This window comes from Epinephelus moara, chromosome 23 (genome assembly GCF_006386435.1).
Source record: "Epinephelus moara isolate mb chromosome 23, YSFRI_EMoa_1.0, whole genome shotgun sequence".
NCBI classification, from domain to species: domain Eukaryota; kingdom Metazoa; phylum Chordata; class Actinopteri; order Perciformes; family Serranidae; genus Epinephelus; species Epinephelus moara.
Window position 1 is genome coordinate 7,954,634 of NC_065528.1, and position 16,999 is coordinate 7,971,632.

The 16,999-nt window shown below is 40.6% G+C and overlaps 1 protein-coding gene across 2 annotated transcripts in view; it reads right to left on the minus strand.

The window, feature by feature from the left end:
• The window catches only part of ptprz1b (protein tyrosine phosphatase receptor type Z1b), an 83,610-nt gene extending 67,249 nt beyond the window's left edge, over positions 1-16,361 (minus strand). For both annotated transcript variants that reach the window (XM_050036191.1, XM_050036190.1), the window contains exon 1: positions 16,083-16,361. In XM_050036191.1, the coding sequence (XP_049892148.1) occupies positions 16,083-16,146 (64 nt within the window). In that variant the 5' untranslated portion in view covers positions 16,147-16,361. The remainder of the gene's footprint in view (positions 1-16,082) is intronic.
• Between the last annotated feature and the right edge of the window lie 638 nt (positions 16,362-16,999).

Here is a 16,999-nt window from a genome sequence, read left to right on the forward strand (position 1 = left end):
GGAAGCTATGAATAAGTGACACTCATTGACGTTAGACATACGTTCACACACACACACACACACACACACACACACACACACACACGCAGGGACTCACATATGGACGTACACAGATCCATATCTCTGACAAATGAATTGAAAACACAGTTATCAAAGAAGATCAATGGAACCATGATATATGTGTAAACAGAGAGGAGGGTGTGATGTGAGATGACATTTAGGACACATACATACAAGAGGGAGAAACCATGGCAGACTGAAGGAACCCAGCCAGTTGGCACATGCACGTGTGTGTGTGTGTTTAATGTTACATCCCAAATGCTCCCCCCTCGCAAAGTGTGTTTTCTGTGCATGCAGGCAGCGAGTTCTGGTTTATCCACTGAGCATGTATGATTGCACATGTCCACCTCACTTGTGAGGGAATTGTTCGTGTGTGTGTGTGTGTGTGTGTGTGTGTGTGTGTGTGTGTGTGTGTGTGTCTCTAATCTGCCTGCCTAGTTAGAGCAGTGAGACGCACCATTTCCATCTGCTCGGCACAAATTGAGAAAATACTGCACAGTGTGTATGTGTGTGTGCATGTATGTGATTAGTAATCCTGTAGCATTTCAGTGGAGCAAGGCTGCAAACTAATACAGCAGCTTCTGGTGAAAAAAAAAGACTCTTTTCTGGTATCTGAAAGCATTGATCACTCTTTAACGAGGGGAGCAGAGCCTGAAGTCTGCTGCTGGTTTAGCATTAGAAGAGGAACACAAAAAAGACGCAAAGAAGAGAGAGAAACATTAAGACATGTGGCTTAAAGGGCGTTAAGAATTTATTTTGCTGTCAGATTTTCTGTCCTCGCTTTGTTTAATGTTTAAAGTTTTCAGTTATATGGCAGAGGGCAGAAATGCGGTTTATATATTGCAGATTATGCATTCAAATTCATTCTAATTCAACTTTAAAATCACTGAACGTTTTCTATCAGCATTCAGGCTGAATCAGCAGAGTTTCCATGACAACAGTTCACAGCGTCATGACAACAGAAGAGCCCCCGATGGCGTGTGGAACACCCTGACTTCCTGTCGGCTTCCTGCTCCGATTCTCTCTATTGCCATGGATACAAAACCATCACCTCTCCTCTCTATCTTTCAATGCGAGGTCACGCCCCCAATTCCTCACTTGTCTGGCAGACACCACACACAGACACGCAGCGATAATAACACAAAGACACGTATTCAGACACACATAAATGCACTCATAGACTTCCAAACATAACCCCTGTACAAATAAAAGCATGCATACACATGTGTGCACTCACATATAGGCACTGGAGTGCTGTTTTAGAATGTGTCTGCAAGTACGTATGGACTCTAAGTGCCCACCCAAAGATTTCTATTGAAATGTGTGTGTGACTCAGGGAGGTGGTCGGCTGGTGGGGGTTGGGGTTAATCAACTTTCAACCCACTGATTAGTCACAGCAGCAGCCCCCCGATGAACTTTCTCACTGGTAAAAGAAAGTTTGCTCTGTGCCGAGATCCAGTTCACTTTCACTCCATTCCTCCCTGAATTCCACGCTTCACTGAGCAATAGACAGGCCTCCATTAACCTTTATCAAACCAATTGGTTTTGGTCCCCACTTAACTTCATCGCTGCCGAAAATAACAAACCTAACTGCAGAGCATCAGATGAAAGCCCTGCGACAAAATGTCAACTTTTTCTGGAGGGAAAAAAGGCTCTACTTTGAGAAGTTTCTGTTGTGATATCTGTCTTTGTCTCTCTCTTTGAACTCACAAAGTCTTTGAACAATGAAGGGGATGTTTGTCAGCAACTACTTGTCCTAACTGCATCTTCCTCTATAACTTTTTTTCATAGCGAGCTCTCACATACAATAAAGCTTGAAGGAAAAAGACTCTTTAATTTGAGAAGCTCGGTAAACTTCAAAGAACGCTAATGTTTTCTGTCTGACTTGCTCACTTGAAGTAATGTATCACTGTTGATTCAGATTAAGTCACAAAGTGGAGGTACAACAGGAAGGACCATCTAACTCCACTAATACAAGCACTACAAATGTGCCCTTTCTGTCTCCTATAATTTCACTGTAGGTGAACATTTGTTCAAAATCTTCTCAACCTGGAAGACATCATGAATCAAAGCTTAAGAATAAAATCAAAACTCCCTACATCTAGATAAAGACTGACTCACGAAGAAGGAACCATTTAGTTTGGACAAGCTCACATTTCACTTAGGTCACATGTCAGGTGATTCATCTAATATTTGAGTAAAGAGGTCTTTCAAATTTAAACAGATCTTTCTGCATCTGTCCCTGACACTTTGTGCTAAAATGTGAAGTTTTCTTGTACAGTTATAAATGAAGCGCCTGGTACTGGACGAATTCCCTGTAAACGCTCTCAGGTTACGGCTGGTATTGGACGAATTCCCTGTAAACGCTCTCAGGTTACGGGGGGTTCATTTCCACTGGACACTGCCAAAATGCAACTATTGTACAAGATAAGCTGGATAAAGACAATCACTAAATGGCAGATACCGCATCTCAAGTCTTGTCCCTGTCAAAAGGTGTTTGCAGTTTACTGATCTATGTGAAAGTGGGGCAATGTAGCCGTAGACTAGTCATCACAGTGCTTGCAGAGCACATTAGATCAAGAATAACATGTAATATGTAAAGTCAATTGTTGATATCTATGTATGTAATAAACTCTGCCTTTTGAGACTGTAGCTCTGATTACTTCACTTTACCTCACTTTAATGACAAGATATCTTGGTTCGGTGGAATTTGCTTTTGTGACAGCATGGCAAGTAAGTTCACACCATCAGCAACATCATGCAATAGCACAACTTGAATACACAGGAGCAGAGCATATCCTAGGGTGAGCCTTCGTGCTGTCATGATCTGTGTGACCTCTGATGGTCAGAGGGTTTGCAAAATTTGCAAGACAACAGTCATATGGGTAAACCAAAGATGCACCATGACAGACAGAACAATACTATACAACGAAGATACCCTATGGTTGTGACGCACTGTGAATAAGACATCTTCTGTCATCAATCAAGCTCTGCTCCCCACAGGGAAAGAGGAATACCAATGAAATAGTTCTATAAGCAGAACATCTAAGCAGATTTAACCAGTTCTCATTTAGATTAAGGTCCATGGTCTGATTATTAATAGCACTTCTCTTCTTTACAAAAATACCTAAAAGCTGAAGTTTGTGCGCATTTTCATGTGTAAAGTCTTGTATGCCCATCAGCTGGCTAGCCGAGTAGTAGCAAGGTTCTCTCCCTCTTCGGTTGCATCAGTCTTTGGTGCCAGCCTTCTAAAAAACAACAGTGGCTTTTGTATGTGGGCACCGACACAGACAGACGGCCATTGTCAGCTGCTGTAACTTCAGACAGACCTCTTCAACTGGAGAGACCACAGAGAGAGCACTGGCATTTTGTGGTTTCAGGGACTTAGTTTCACTCTTCCTCTCCTTTTCACCTTTTGTCCCTTGTGATCCTGCCATCCTCTTTTTCTACTTCATGCTGGTGATCCCTCGCTACTCCCTCAAGACTCAAATGTTCAATCTAAAGGCAAGCATTATTTTACACTTTAGGTAGTCATTATTTCAGGAGGTGCCAAAGGTGCCAGCATGCTCAAACTGAGGTGCTTGTCAGATGGTTGAACAGCTCTCCAGACTTTCTCTCCCCACACCTTAATATTGTTGGAATTGGGCATTTTTTCTGTAGCAGACAATCTGACTTTCACGCACACTTGGCCCCGCGACTTGCCAGCAACTTCTGTCACTTTTTGTATGTACAAACAAGTGCAACACTATGAATGCCTTTCAGCAGATAGTGTCTTAAAACGTGCACCATTAACCACATATCTAAACTATTATTCAGTGGCACAATCACATTATCACAATGTAGCTTTATCAGGGAAAAATAAATAGGGCTCATGCCTTAGACAGTAGACTTGTCGGTGAAGATTCTCAGTCATCCAGGTCATGGTAATCATAAGTGCTGTATCGTAGGCAACTGGACTTGCTTGCGTTTCTTGAAGATGTTTCACCTCTCATCCAAGAAGCTTTTTCTTCTTGAAGAAGCGTTTTGCCTCTCATCCAAGAAGCTTCTTCAAGAAGAAGAATCTTCTTCAAGAAGAAGAAGCTTCTTGGATGAGAGGCGAAACGTCTTCAAGAAACACAAGCAAGTCCAGTTGCCTACGATATAGCACTTATGCTTAGACAGTAAAGCATCACTGGGTCTTCACTGAAATTACTGAATATCTGCTATAACAGCAGACATTATGATGTAAGATACAGGACTGTCTGTACTAAAAGTCTACATATTCACAAATCTGGGTACATTTTGTGAACCTATAAAGTTATTGTATTTACTGCATCCTTTCAGATTTTAAAGCGTCAGGGACGGATGACACGTAACAAGCAACATCAATGCAAGTATAGCCCGGCCTTAACTACATGGTCATGTCTTATACTGGAATGACACCATGATTATACAATTCGTGTTACATACATACAGAATTGGGCCTTCAATAGTCAATGTATCTGACAAAAAACAAAAAAGGTTTTGTGGAAAAATAAAAAAAACTGGAGAAGTGGTCAAAAAGCTGACCTCAGGACATAGACCAGCCATTCTGATTCGTATCAAGGATGTCAGTTGAGGTTAATTTTGCTTTAGATAGCCCAACACCCATTAACCAGTAACTCAACTTAACTTTCTTAATTTTTAAGAAAAAAAATGACAAGTCAAATACAAGAGGCCTTTCCTTTTAGTCTGGTGCTCCATTGACTCAGTGAGCTTTAGCACTGCATTCCAAAGCACTATCCATTTAGAGGTGGTGAAATTTTAATGTTTTGTGATGTAAATGTCTTCCCTTTATTTTTTTCTGTTGACTTTGCTGACAGACAGACAGCTAGCCACATTAACATGCGGAAACACAGCACCCACTGCCCAGCCTCCAGTTTAAACTGGTTAGCTAACGCTAGCCTTGGCTGCTCCACTGATGCCAACACTATCCTGGTGGCAGAACATATGCTACAGAAACACGGTGGCCACCCTATGGTCTCCCCCCAGGTCACCCCAGTGAGTAAGTAGTACCCTCCTATTAGGGTGCAAAACCCCTTTAGCACTGTAACAATATTAGCACCACTAGACGTGTTGACACTGCCAATGGTGCTAACAGAGCTAACAGTGATAACATAGTTAACAACACTGAAGGGGTTTTGCAGCTCAAAATAAAGCAGCTTACTCACAGGAGCGACCAGGGAGAAACTGGAGGGTGCCCACTGTGTTTCTGCAGCACATGTTCTGCAAAAACTGAAACTGAAGAGTAGCTAAATTAACTTTTAGAATGACATGTGTAACCGGTCAAAAATATTCTCAGCAGATAACGGATCAATGGCTAACAGTTGAAAGCCTTACTTCATATACATAATTTCAAACTTGTGCTGCTAGTGTTACAGAAATCCCCCACTGAAAATCTTTCCCTTTCATAGCCTGTCAAATAATAACTTCCTGTATAGCCTTTAACAGTGGCTCTGCAAAGGTTTTAGCTTACTCCTTTGTAGAGGAGAGCAGCTGCTGTTATCATGGATTCACAGCAGTTACAATCGATTCCAACAGAGACTCAAAGAAACTTCTCAACCCGCTCCTGCAGCCCAATCCACTTCTCCACTGTTGATCCTCATATTCAGCGTGCTCCAAACACAAACAGTTTTTTCCACATTATAGCTAAATAAACTATTTCCTCATGTCCTCATAACACAGAAGCTCCACCAGAATTTATTGATTTCGTGATTCATCAGTGGAGATGTGGATTAAGCTGCAGAAGATGTTTGAAAAGTTTCTATGGAAGTTCAGATGCTTTTCTTTTGTCATATAACTCTGGGTCACCATTGGAAACTAACTAATGGTAACTCATGCTGCTGTTTTGCAGAAAAGTTTAAAGTTCAAACTTGTCAGAGCAAATCTACAGGTGAGGTAAGTACTTGATATTTGACAGATTTGGAGTCAAGCAATCCTTTTGGCGTCAAATCAGGAAGAAAGAAAGTGAAGAAATGAAAGACGGAAGAAAGAAGAAGCTTTCCTTAAGGTCCAACTCAAACCAGGAACCTTTTAACACAATTCATTTGTGCAAACAACTCATGCTCTATGAGAAACTGATTAAAATTAAAGGTGATAGACACCCTAACTTTACATTTTACGAGTAAGAGGATTTACATTTGTGTCTACTCTGCTGAGTCTTGGCTTTTGTAATGCAAGAGAGCTTTCCACTATTGTATTCCCCCCTTTACCTTTGAGACTTTGTACTCCTACCAATCACTGCCGATTAGAGTAACCACAGTAACTACTGACAAAACTTTTGAGTGACATAAGTGTTTCACTGAGCCGAGTTCCCTGTCCAGGCTGCTCAGCATCAAAGAGACTCAACCGTCCTCATGGCACAGGCCAGCTTTAAAATAACTGTGACCGCACGCTGCCACAGTAAGAGCAGACTGCAGCTAAGTGGATTAAAGAATAAGAGCACTTATGAATAAAATGCTTTAGATGGAGAGGCTGAAAAAACAGTAAAAAGAGGGAGAGAGACAGAGGGAAGGAAGACAAAATATCACGGTAGAAAGCAGGTAATCAATTATTCAATGAAACATCTGTGGTTTTTAGCAATGCCAACTCTGTGGTGACTATAACAGTGCAACACACTCTTATCAGTACACTCACAATACACTTGTGTATCCCAAATCTCATCAAAATGAGATTCATGATAGTACTCAAAGTAGGACATACGGAACTTTTTTTCTCCATTCTGAGGATTCAACAATCCGTGTTCAGAAATTACATATATCTGTAACGAAATTTTTCTCTGCAATATCATAATCCCCAAAATTTGTATGCCAAAAAAAGGAGGAAATCTGATTATATTTTTTCCGTTAAAAACCAGACAGTTAAGAAGGCTTTGGAAAATCTTTTTAACAAGATTTATTTCCCTCGGCGGAGGTTTTTGATTTGGCTGGTTTACAGAGCTTGACTCCATCAGGCTGTGTGTATGTGTGCGTGCATGTTTGTAAGTTAGAAAACACATAATCTCATCTTAAGCATGGAGTTAAAGCTAAAAGGAGGAAGACACAGTTATAACTCACGTGTGATATACAGTCATGAAAAAGAGGAGTTGAAAATAGAAATAATTGAATAAACAGTGGTGATGCATTTTATACGAGTCAACACCTTGGCATGGACTGTACTGTGTGCTAGGGTTAGCATGAAGCAACAGTGATATATGATGCTGGTGCCACCATACATCCCAGGTTAACAGACCTGTCCAGAACAATATTAGAATATTTCAGGATGTTTAAGGCCCTGTATACAAGTATATAAATATTTATCATTCCTTCTTTAAAAAAAATAAATAAATACATTTGTCCCAACGACATGCATTTTAGAAAATATCCAAATGCTAGTGCCATGCTAGCAGGTAGTGCTAAAGGCTACCATAAGTACAAGTAGTGAGCTTATTTTCCTTTGGAAGCATTAACAAATCAAACAATAGTAAAACAATGGTAGCTTATTATTTCTTTCTTTAAACATATTTGATACATATTTATTCAGTATCTTCCAAGGACATGGCCCAAGGTGCTATGGCAAAACCAAAATTTGACTCATGTTCATTGATGGAAGACGAGGTACATAACAAAGGTAAACAAACCAGTAGTTTGCCATTGTTGTAAACTCTGGCTGTGCTCATTACACAAAGCAACACTTAGCATGCGCAAATTGGGGAGATGAGGTTATTGTTTCCCAGACACTCTGTTTGGCATGTCCACACAAAAACAAAGTAATCAAAGTTTCGAAAATGCTGCAACTTAGCTCTAATTTTTGTGATCTAAAGCTAAGTTTGCGTCTGGACAAGAAGCCAAAATGTAGAGGAAAATATAATTTTCAAAAATATCTGCATAAGTATGGACAAGGCCTAAAGGCACTTTAAATACGGGTTGTTGTTTTTTTGTGCAATTCATTTGCACATCAATATTTTTTTTTGAACTATTATTTTACTCATGAGTACTTTCACATAGCACGCGAATACATGGCCAATAAGTGATGTAATTTTTTAGCGAAGTGGAGCTGATTTTTTTCCAGCTTTTGCACCGCAACTCAAGGCATCAGCTAATGAGGATTATAAAATAACACAGTGGCCCCATGGTCGAAACCTTGGTCCAGACCAAGACGGCAAACTGTATTACTCCTTTCAACCTTAACAAATGCAGCTCACACACAAGATCCACTCCTTCCATTCTTACCTTTCACAGTAAAAGCCCTGGTTATGTACACTGCATAACTGTTCACCAGAGGCAAATCAAATTCACTCAGAGAATTTTGCTAAAACAAACTTCAATAATATAGCTTCAGAATATGCCAAATCTACAAGATAATAATTTCAGCAAGACCCTAATTACAGCTGTATTTACCTCACTTGTTAAGTTAACTGAAACAATAGTATTTCAGTTAGGGATGTGCCGACCATCCATGAGATTCCCCCCCCCCCCCCCCCCGATACTGACCTTATTAAACTGACATATTGGCCAGATGAGACCAAACAGAAGCTAAATTTACTCACCAAAACATATTGTGTGTATTCTTTAGCTCTCATAGACATGTAAAATGCATTCTTTATCCTAATACTTTATCAAAAGTATTTTAAGTCCTATATTGTTTATATCCATGTTAACTAGCTTGCAGTCTTCTTTTTCCCTGTATTTGCTGACACATCCTGATCAGTGGAACAGCGTGAAACGATCAGCAGGACTGTTTATTGCATCCCCCGCATGTGCGTGCAGATGTCATTATAAAAGTCACTTTTTCTTGTATCAAGTTCCAACCAATAAGTCACGATGGGCCGTCACCAAAGCATCCTGGTGTATTATATTGTATTATTTATCCCAATGAGATTCACACAATGAGATTCAAGCTGTAATAGAGATTTAAAATTTGAAAAAAAAAGACAAGAGGGCAATGGCACTGAATTGGTACTCAGTATAAGTAGATACACGGAGTTTAGGTATTAGAATTGATTATCAGGACAGAAGAAGTCAGATCATTGTATCCCTGGTTTCAGTTATTATTCAACACTAAAAGTTAACATGACTGCAGAGTAGAGGCTTGTTCTATTCACTGTTAAAACATACTGGACCCACCACTACGGATGCTAATTAATAAATAATTAGTCCGTTAAGGCTCATTTGAAATTTAGGGTGTATCGTCAGCAACTTTTTATCTTGTCCTCACAAAGGCTTGCAAGTTTAGTAGTAAGTAGGCTTGTTTATAAGCTTAATAGGAAGCATCATCTCAGACAGATGGTATCATCTCCACTGTAATTTACTACAGTATGTATCTGACTCTCTGCCATCACTGGTCTCTACATATTATTTACACATTCAGTATGCTGTGTGTGCCAGAACGCATGTGCCAGTATCTTGTAGGAAATTGCTTTTACACCACCAGGCATCGTATTTTGCCACCGGATGCAACCCCTCCGGTTCAAATGCACTGAGGGCACTGGGTGGCCAGATGGTATCTCACAAGGAGAACATATGATCACAGAACTCACATTAACCATCACACATTAACTATGACATAGTATGTGTTGGTATGTTGGCCAGATATATTGGAGACCTGTGCTATTAAGTGTATTTGATGGTGGGATTTTTATCATTGGAATTTTTGTATGACTTGTAGATACCAACTGTTTCAATGCTTCTACCTGACCAGTCAGTGAAGAGTAACAGTGTTTAATATGTGAGTATTGAAAGTACTTGGTTTGTGTTGACATTCATGTGTACACACACACCCATACAGGACATCTTTAGTCTCACACACACACATGCATGCATGCACGCACGCACACACACGCACACGCACACGCACACGCACACACACACACACACACACACACACACACACACACACACACACACACACACACACAGTACACAGTCAATGAATTGCACAAAACTCCAGTATAGATCCTGCTAAGCTGTTGAATGATCAATGGCATAGAGGCTGCTGTTGCACCACTCCATCTAACCAATCACCATCCACCAACAATCTATTAATCCCACAACGTATTTGCCACCACTTCTGATTCAAACACTGTGGCTTAAACCTCATTAAAAATACTTCAAAATAAGTACCATCTGTTGAGAGACAACGCACAATTTATGTGTTGTTTAAGCCATTGAGAGCCATGCCATGTAAACACTGGTGGTACCACATTATTGCACCAAAACTTCATCTAACAACAGAACTGAAATGCGGTCTGTTGGGAGAGTAAATGTATCACCACTAACTCCAGGATACAACCACAAAATGCAAGTGATTATGGGTAGAAGGAGTAAAATGCTTGATGTTTGGAAAGCTGAGCAGAATAAAAGGAGGTCTGTAGAGAAGAGCTATGAGAGAGGAAGGGAAAAGCACACATAGAACCATCATGCTGAGCCGAATCAGATTAGTTTTAAATCTCTAACGGCAGGATCACAGGATACTAAAACCCAAAGTAACAGGGCTTTCCAACACTTATATCTACATATATTCAATGTCAAATATATTGGATGCCTTAGAAATGAGTATATGCTCAAATCCCTTTCCTGCTGAAGTGCACATATGGAACGACAGGCAGAAAGTGTGATAACCGCTGAGAAGTCAGATGAATGAAGTACTGTATAGAAGAAACCATGCTGTTAAAAGGCATATGGCACAGTGAAGGACTCCAGCTAGAAGATTGCATTTACTGGCAAAACCGCTTGGACAAACATGGCCAAAATGACAGCACCCACAACATCACAGCGACTTGTATGTGTGTGTTTGTATGGAAGAGAGCAAGCGAGAGGCCGAGCAAGACAGCGTGCGTTTGTGTGTGATTCTGCGTGGTGTCCAGGCATATTGTGGGACAGATGGTGGAGGGATGCTATATTTCCTTTCCCTAAAGGAAACAATTTTTCTCCCTCTATGTATCTAAACAGCATATTTAACACAAACATTTTAAAGGAAATGAACTGACTTGCATCAGATGTTTGTGTACAGAGCATGTAAACTGGCAGCCACGGCAAAGTGAATCAACAAGCTCAACTGCTGCAGCTTCAGAGCATAGACAAACTTTGACTGTGCAGAGGCGTTTCTCAAAAGTACATCGAGATGTCAGGAAAGAAGGAAAAAATGAGACCTTTGAAATTCTAACAGAAAATGACCTCAGACATTGGTGCCCAAACTGGGATCCAGGGATCATTTGATTATTAGGATCTCCAGTTAATAAAGGACAGATTTTTCTTCTGGAGTCAGCAGGTGAAGGAAGGAGTTAAAGGCCACTGGCATCTGTGGGGCAATGTGATCTTAATTCTATGAAACAAGAGCAACAGCAGTAACACTGCTGTAATTAAAAAACAACCAATCAAAAGTGAGGGAATGTTTAAGGAATGACAGAGGTCACTCACCTCATCTATTACTGTTTGTCTATTTCTGCTCCAAGTTACATCAGATAAAGAACATCTCGTGGGCTCATCTGACTTAATCTGATCACACAAAATCTCATCAAATGGAAACACGCAGGTTTGTGCTCAGGACATGAAAACATTTGGAAACCTCTGATCTCGACTTCTTGAGTTGAATGTCATGAAATTTATCTCCTTCACTTTCCTAGAACAACCAAATAAAAACAATAAGAGGGCCTTGTTGAGGATCAATGTTAAACCTTTTAACATGCTATTTGGTTTCTCAAAGGTCAAATCAAACTGACAACCAAAGCTTTCTTGAAGGTGGGTGAATGTGGAACGTGGTCAGGGAGATGAAAACACTGAATTTGTGCAGAATTATGTGATGGTTAAACATAAAAACAAAACACATAATACAACAGGCTGTTCTCATGCACTGTTTGTATATTTTTCCTCAAAAGCTAAGGCACCAAAATTTGTACATATCCCACATAATCATAAGCCAGTAATTTATGTATAACCTAACTAGTTAGAAGGCTGCGTTCAAGTGACCAGTGCGCTGATGGGAGTGATAAAGGAACCGGTCCCTAACAGTCCATTAAGGACACAGGTTGGGGTGGTGAATGGGTGATAAAACACAGGACTTTACCCCAGGTCTTTTGCCCAGGATACTGGTGTTCGGAACCGTGTGAACTTTGAGGCCTTTTAAGGGACGTCCTCACCATTTTCTTTTCCTTGACCCAACCACAGCAATTTTACTTGCCTAAACCTAACCTCCATAACTTTACATTCATTATGTAACTTTACAATATGTAAGTAACGTCATTTGTGGGGTGCTAATTCGTAGGATATCGATGAACCATTACATGGGGTAAAATTGAATGCACACAGAGAATTGTATAATAAGTTCCTAAAAATATCATTGACAGGGTTAGGTAGCTCACCACACAAATACATTCACATACCGTGTATCCCGGTGAAAGTTCAGGAAAGTATGTCGGTATGAAAAACTAGATATTGCCCAAGTCTGGACAATAACAAACATGGCAAGAGTGGAGGAGGAGGTAAAAATGGACCTTGTAGATGCCAGTAATACGTAAGGGGCAATCAATACATGACAACATGTTGGTCAGAGAATATTTTTCACTATATAACCATTAGGTTCCATTCCGCTGTCATGTCGTGCTTGAACTACGCTTAACTGCTCAGTTAAGTCAGTATTCATAAGTTCTCTGAAAACGTGCACAAATTCGGAGGACATGAGCATTCACAGACAGAAGGCTCCGTCTGTGTCCATATATCTATCTAACTTTGAGCACAAAATAAGCCTTATACTGACATGGTATACAAGAAAAGCCATCCATTATCTGTAACTGCTTATCCTAATCAGGATCACAGGGGTGCTGGAGCCTATCCCAGCTGACGATGGGTGAAAGGCGTGGTACATCCTGGACAGGACTTTAACAAGTCTGACAACCACTGACACTAACATTTACACCTACAGGCAATTTAGAGTCACCAGCCCTTTTTACACAGAATTCACGTCAGAGGGCCACCCTTATGCCGCCTTTGCATTTTTACATGGAACCAAACAACAGAGGCACCATGCTGCCCCAGTGTGTAATTTTAGATAGCATGCAGGCAATGCTGAAGCATAAGAAGCGTGACGGACGTGACGTGTAACACACTTAACAGTGACAATAGCATTAATATGGCAAAAACAATCGTTCACTGTCCCTGTTATATGGCAGTTGATCTCGTCCTAAGCTCAGAGGGTAAGGAGCTCCCGGATCTTACTGTTGTCCCTATTTGCGGAAATTTCTGACTGCTGTTCTTCCTTGTTGAGTTTGCTGCTAACTGCTAACAGCTACTTTTTAAATCTTCCGTGATGGGTCACACACATAACACGTCTTAGAGACTGTTACTACCTCCAATGCCACCTTAAAGGTGAGACAACTCTGGTCCCCCATTCCATGGTCATACCTTTTCTATAGACCAGCGAGGTGGCATAACGGCGTGAAATTCCTGCCTTAAAGAGGCAGTGTAAAAGGGGCTACCAATCAAAATAACCTACATATCTTTGGACTGTGAGAGGAAGTCAGAGAACCCGAAGAAAACCCACGCAGTGCGGCTGCAACCAGCAGGTTCGAATCAGGAACCCTCTTGCTATGAAGCAACAGTGCTAACCACTGCACCACCATGCCACCCACAAGAAAAGCCAGCAGCATCTCTTTGTCTCAGGAAACTCTAATTTCCAGGTTGCCAGGATCTTCATGACATACTTTTATCGATTTTTATGAGTCTGTGCTCACCTTCTCTTTTCAATCTCTCAATGTCAGACAGGAAAAAAATAAAAAACACAAAAATGAACCCATTAAGGTGGTCAATATCTGCAGCAAAATAGCTGGCACTGCACAGTAAACTCTGCAGGATCTTTACAAAAATACAGTTATATAAGAAAGCAGAATCCACCCTGTCTTATTGTTCCCATCCTTTCATCAGGAGTTTCAGTTTCTGCCATCTGGAACCCTCCTGACTTTCACTAGCTAAAACCATTAGACTCAAACACTCACATATATCTTCTGTCATCTCCCTCCTAAACTCGGAGAGGAACAGGTAGGTATTTACAAATGGTTTAACTCAGGGGTCTGTAATGATTTTCAGGCCAAGGACGCCTTAGCTCAAAGAAGCACAGAGCACTTGTGATAATTCTCTGAATATTTCCAGGTCTTCTCTGCACTGTGCTTGTCTGTAGCTGCTAAGTCAGCAGCAGTTGTAGCATGTGCGTTAGCCTCACCCTCTGCACTTTTGCCAGTGGTTTCTGAGGTGGACGGTGTGTCGGTGTGTGAGTCTCTTGCACAAAAAGTTATAAAACTATCCATTGGGGCTCACAAGAACGTCTATACACTAATGATATAATACAATAATAGTACAGCTAGTTGGCCAGTAATAGTAATAATAATAATAATAATAATAATAATAACAGTATGTAAATGTGAGCAAATTAGTTCATTTCACTGTTATGGATAAGTGACAAACAGGGATTTGGTGCTAGCTGGCTCATGACTGCACAAGAATTCTTGTGTAACAGTTAGCCTATAATCAATGTTGTTTACTGAAAATTAAATGTCTTTGTAGGAATAGGCCAATTTATTGGCGCTAAAAAATGAAAAAAAAAAATACTTCAATTAAAACTTAAAATAAGTTATCAAACAATGATTGACCAGCCCAACTGCAGTAACTCCGAGGACCCCCAAGGGGTCACGGACCCCTGTTGACCCAGTTTTTAACTTGTTTTTTTTTTTAATCAATAACTTGTTTGTTGTTTGTTTGTTGTCTGTTGGTCTTAGAGTTGGATAATGTGTCCTGTGTTTTATGTGTACTAAATGTATGCATTCCACTGCTGCACACCAAATTCCCCCCTCCAGGGACAGATAAAATTATTGATTGAATGATTACAAGTTACTGTTGGAAATTTTGAATGCTCAAAAAATGAAAGTATTTGCTCCACTACCAGTTTGGTTTGGATGAAAATTGAAAGCGATGATTCATCTTGTTATTGACTGCAGAATGACATATTTATTTGTGTCTTCCTTTTTTACACTTTGGAGATTAGCACACAGACAGGATGTATAGATTTTTTTTTCTATCTTACTTCTGCACCTGTTACTGAAATCAGAACCAAGTCCTGCTCTCAGCTTTCTTTACCGGAGGATCTGTGCTTTGACAGCTGCTCTGACTCATATCCTGAGTGATTAAATGTTTAACTAACCATTAGTTTACAAGTTTTCTCTCTAAATTATGAATGTGTTGATACCTGAGAAGTTTTGGACTTGTGGCGTGTGATGCCAGTGGACTTTCCGATGAGTTATGATAAATCTACCGATGGGTACTTAGCATCAAAACTAGAAAAAATACATAAGCCTACCCTTTTTTTTTTTTTAATTACATGCGGATAATACAGCAATTATTTAAGATAAATGCTGCATTATACATCCTGTGCCACGTATTCTGTTATAAAATATCATAGGGGTGTTTAGAAAAAATAATATGGATGTTATTAATCCAAGCTTCCAAAGGAAACGCGCAGCGTGTGATTTAAAGCAACATTTGGACTGAACGCCTCCATCAAATAAGTTCAACAGACGCTGTGGGAGCTGTTTGAGCACCGTCTTTTCCAGCATTCACGAAAGACATTAGAAAACACAGAGCGTCGTCACACTGCACAGCATCACATTTCATTCATACTTCAACTTGCTTGTGTTTGGAAAAACAGCTCAACATGTTCAAAGCATGACAAGAAAAATCTCTGCACGTACTGCGAAGGATTGACTGAAACAAAATTTGAGTGGACAGGAATATTTAGCGATTGTCAATATTGTACGAACACATTTACACGTCGGGTATGCATGTTCTCACAAATGCCATCTACATGCAAAATTAATCAGCCTTTGCCGCCGATTGCAGATTTTGAAACAGACTGAAGTGTGCGGGAAATATCCGAGGGAATAAATCAGAGGCACCGCTCAATCTTTGACAGCTTAAAACGTCCAAAGCATCACATGTCAGCCACCAATTAAATGAGGATTTTTCTCCTCTATAGTTTCTTACCTATTTGGCTGAAAAGGAGCAGCTGAGAGATGAGAATATCGGTCCTGGAAACTGCCGTCTCCATGGTCTCGGTGAGAGAATTAAACGTAAAGAGGCAGATTGTGGGTTTATAAGGGACGGACGGCGGGTCGGGTGCGTAAAGATGCGCTACCAGGTCATCATTCCTCCTCTGCTGCCTCTGTGCGGGGCGGCACGGCTAAATGCTCCAGTGGCTCTGGCTCGGCTCGGTGTGGTTCGGCTGGGTTTGGTTGGAGGAGTGCGGGCTCGCTGGCTGGTTGGTTGATAACGAACGCGCACTCACGTATATCGCAATAAGACAGGCTGTGTGTGCGCGCCGCCCACTGCCCTTAATGGAAATCACTGTATCACTCCTGTAATGTTCTTATGATATTACTACAGGGACATGGTGTGTGTCTGCAGCAAGCAGATGCGATTTAGAGGCTTTTATCTCCACTGGCAGCAGCATGGAAATACCACTATATTCCTATAGTACAGTATCTGTGGTACAAAACAATGAGTTTGTATTGAACTTGTCATACTTTATAGTATCACAGTAATGTAAAGTAAGGTTGCAGAAAAAAGGCATATATGACCAACATAAAAATGTACACATGCTTGTTCGTTTTGTGACCTTATTATCTCATACAGAAGAGATACTCAACTTGCCTGGCCTGAGAGCCACTTTTGCAAAATGACAAGAGGCCAGGGGCCTTTATCACACAAAATGGAGATTTGCTGTCCTCACTCGTTTTTGCCAAGGGGCAAATCCAATGCAGCATCCCTGCTCAGGTCAGGTGTATAAAGGGGTGTTTAGAGAATATAAGGACATTCTGGGCTTAGCCCAAACCTCTATTGGGTGTCTAGAGAGCCCTCTCTTGGCACTTTGGTTTTTTTTAAATAAACAAGCTCTGTTTTTA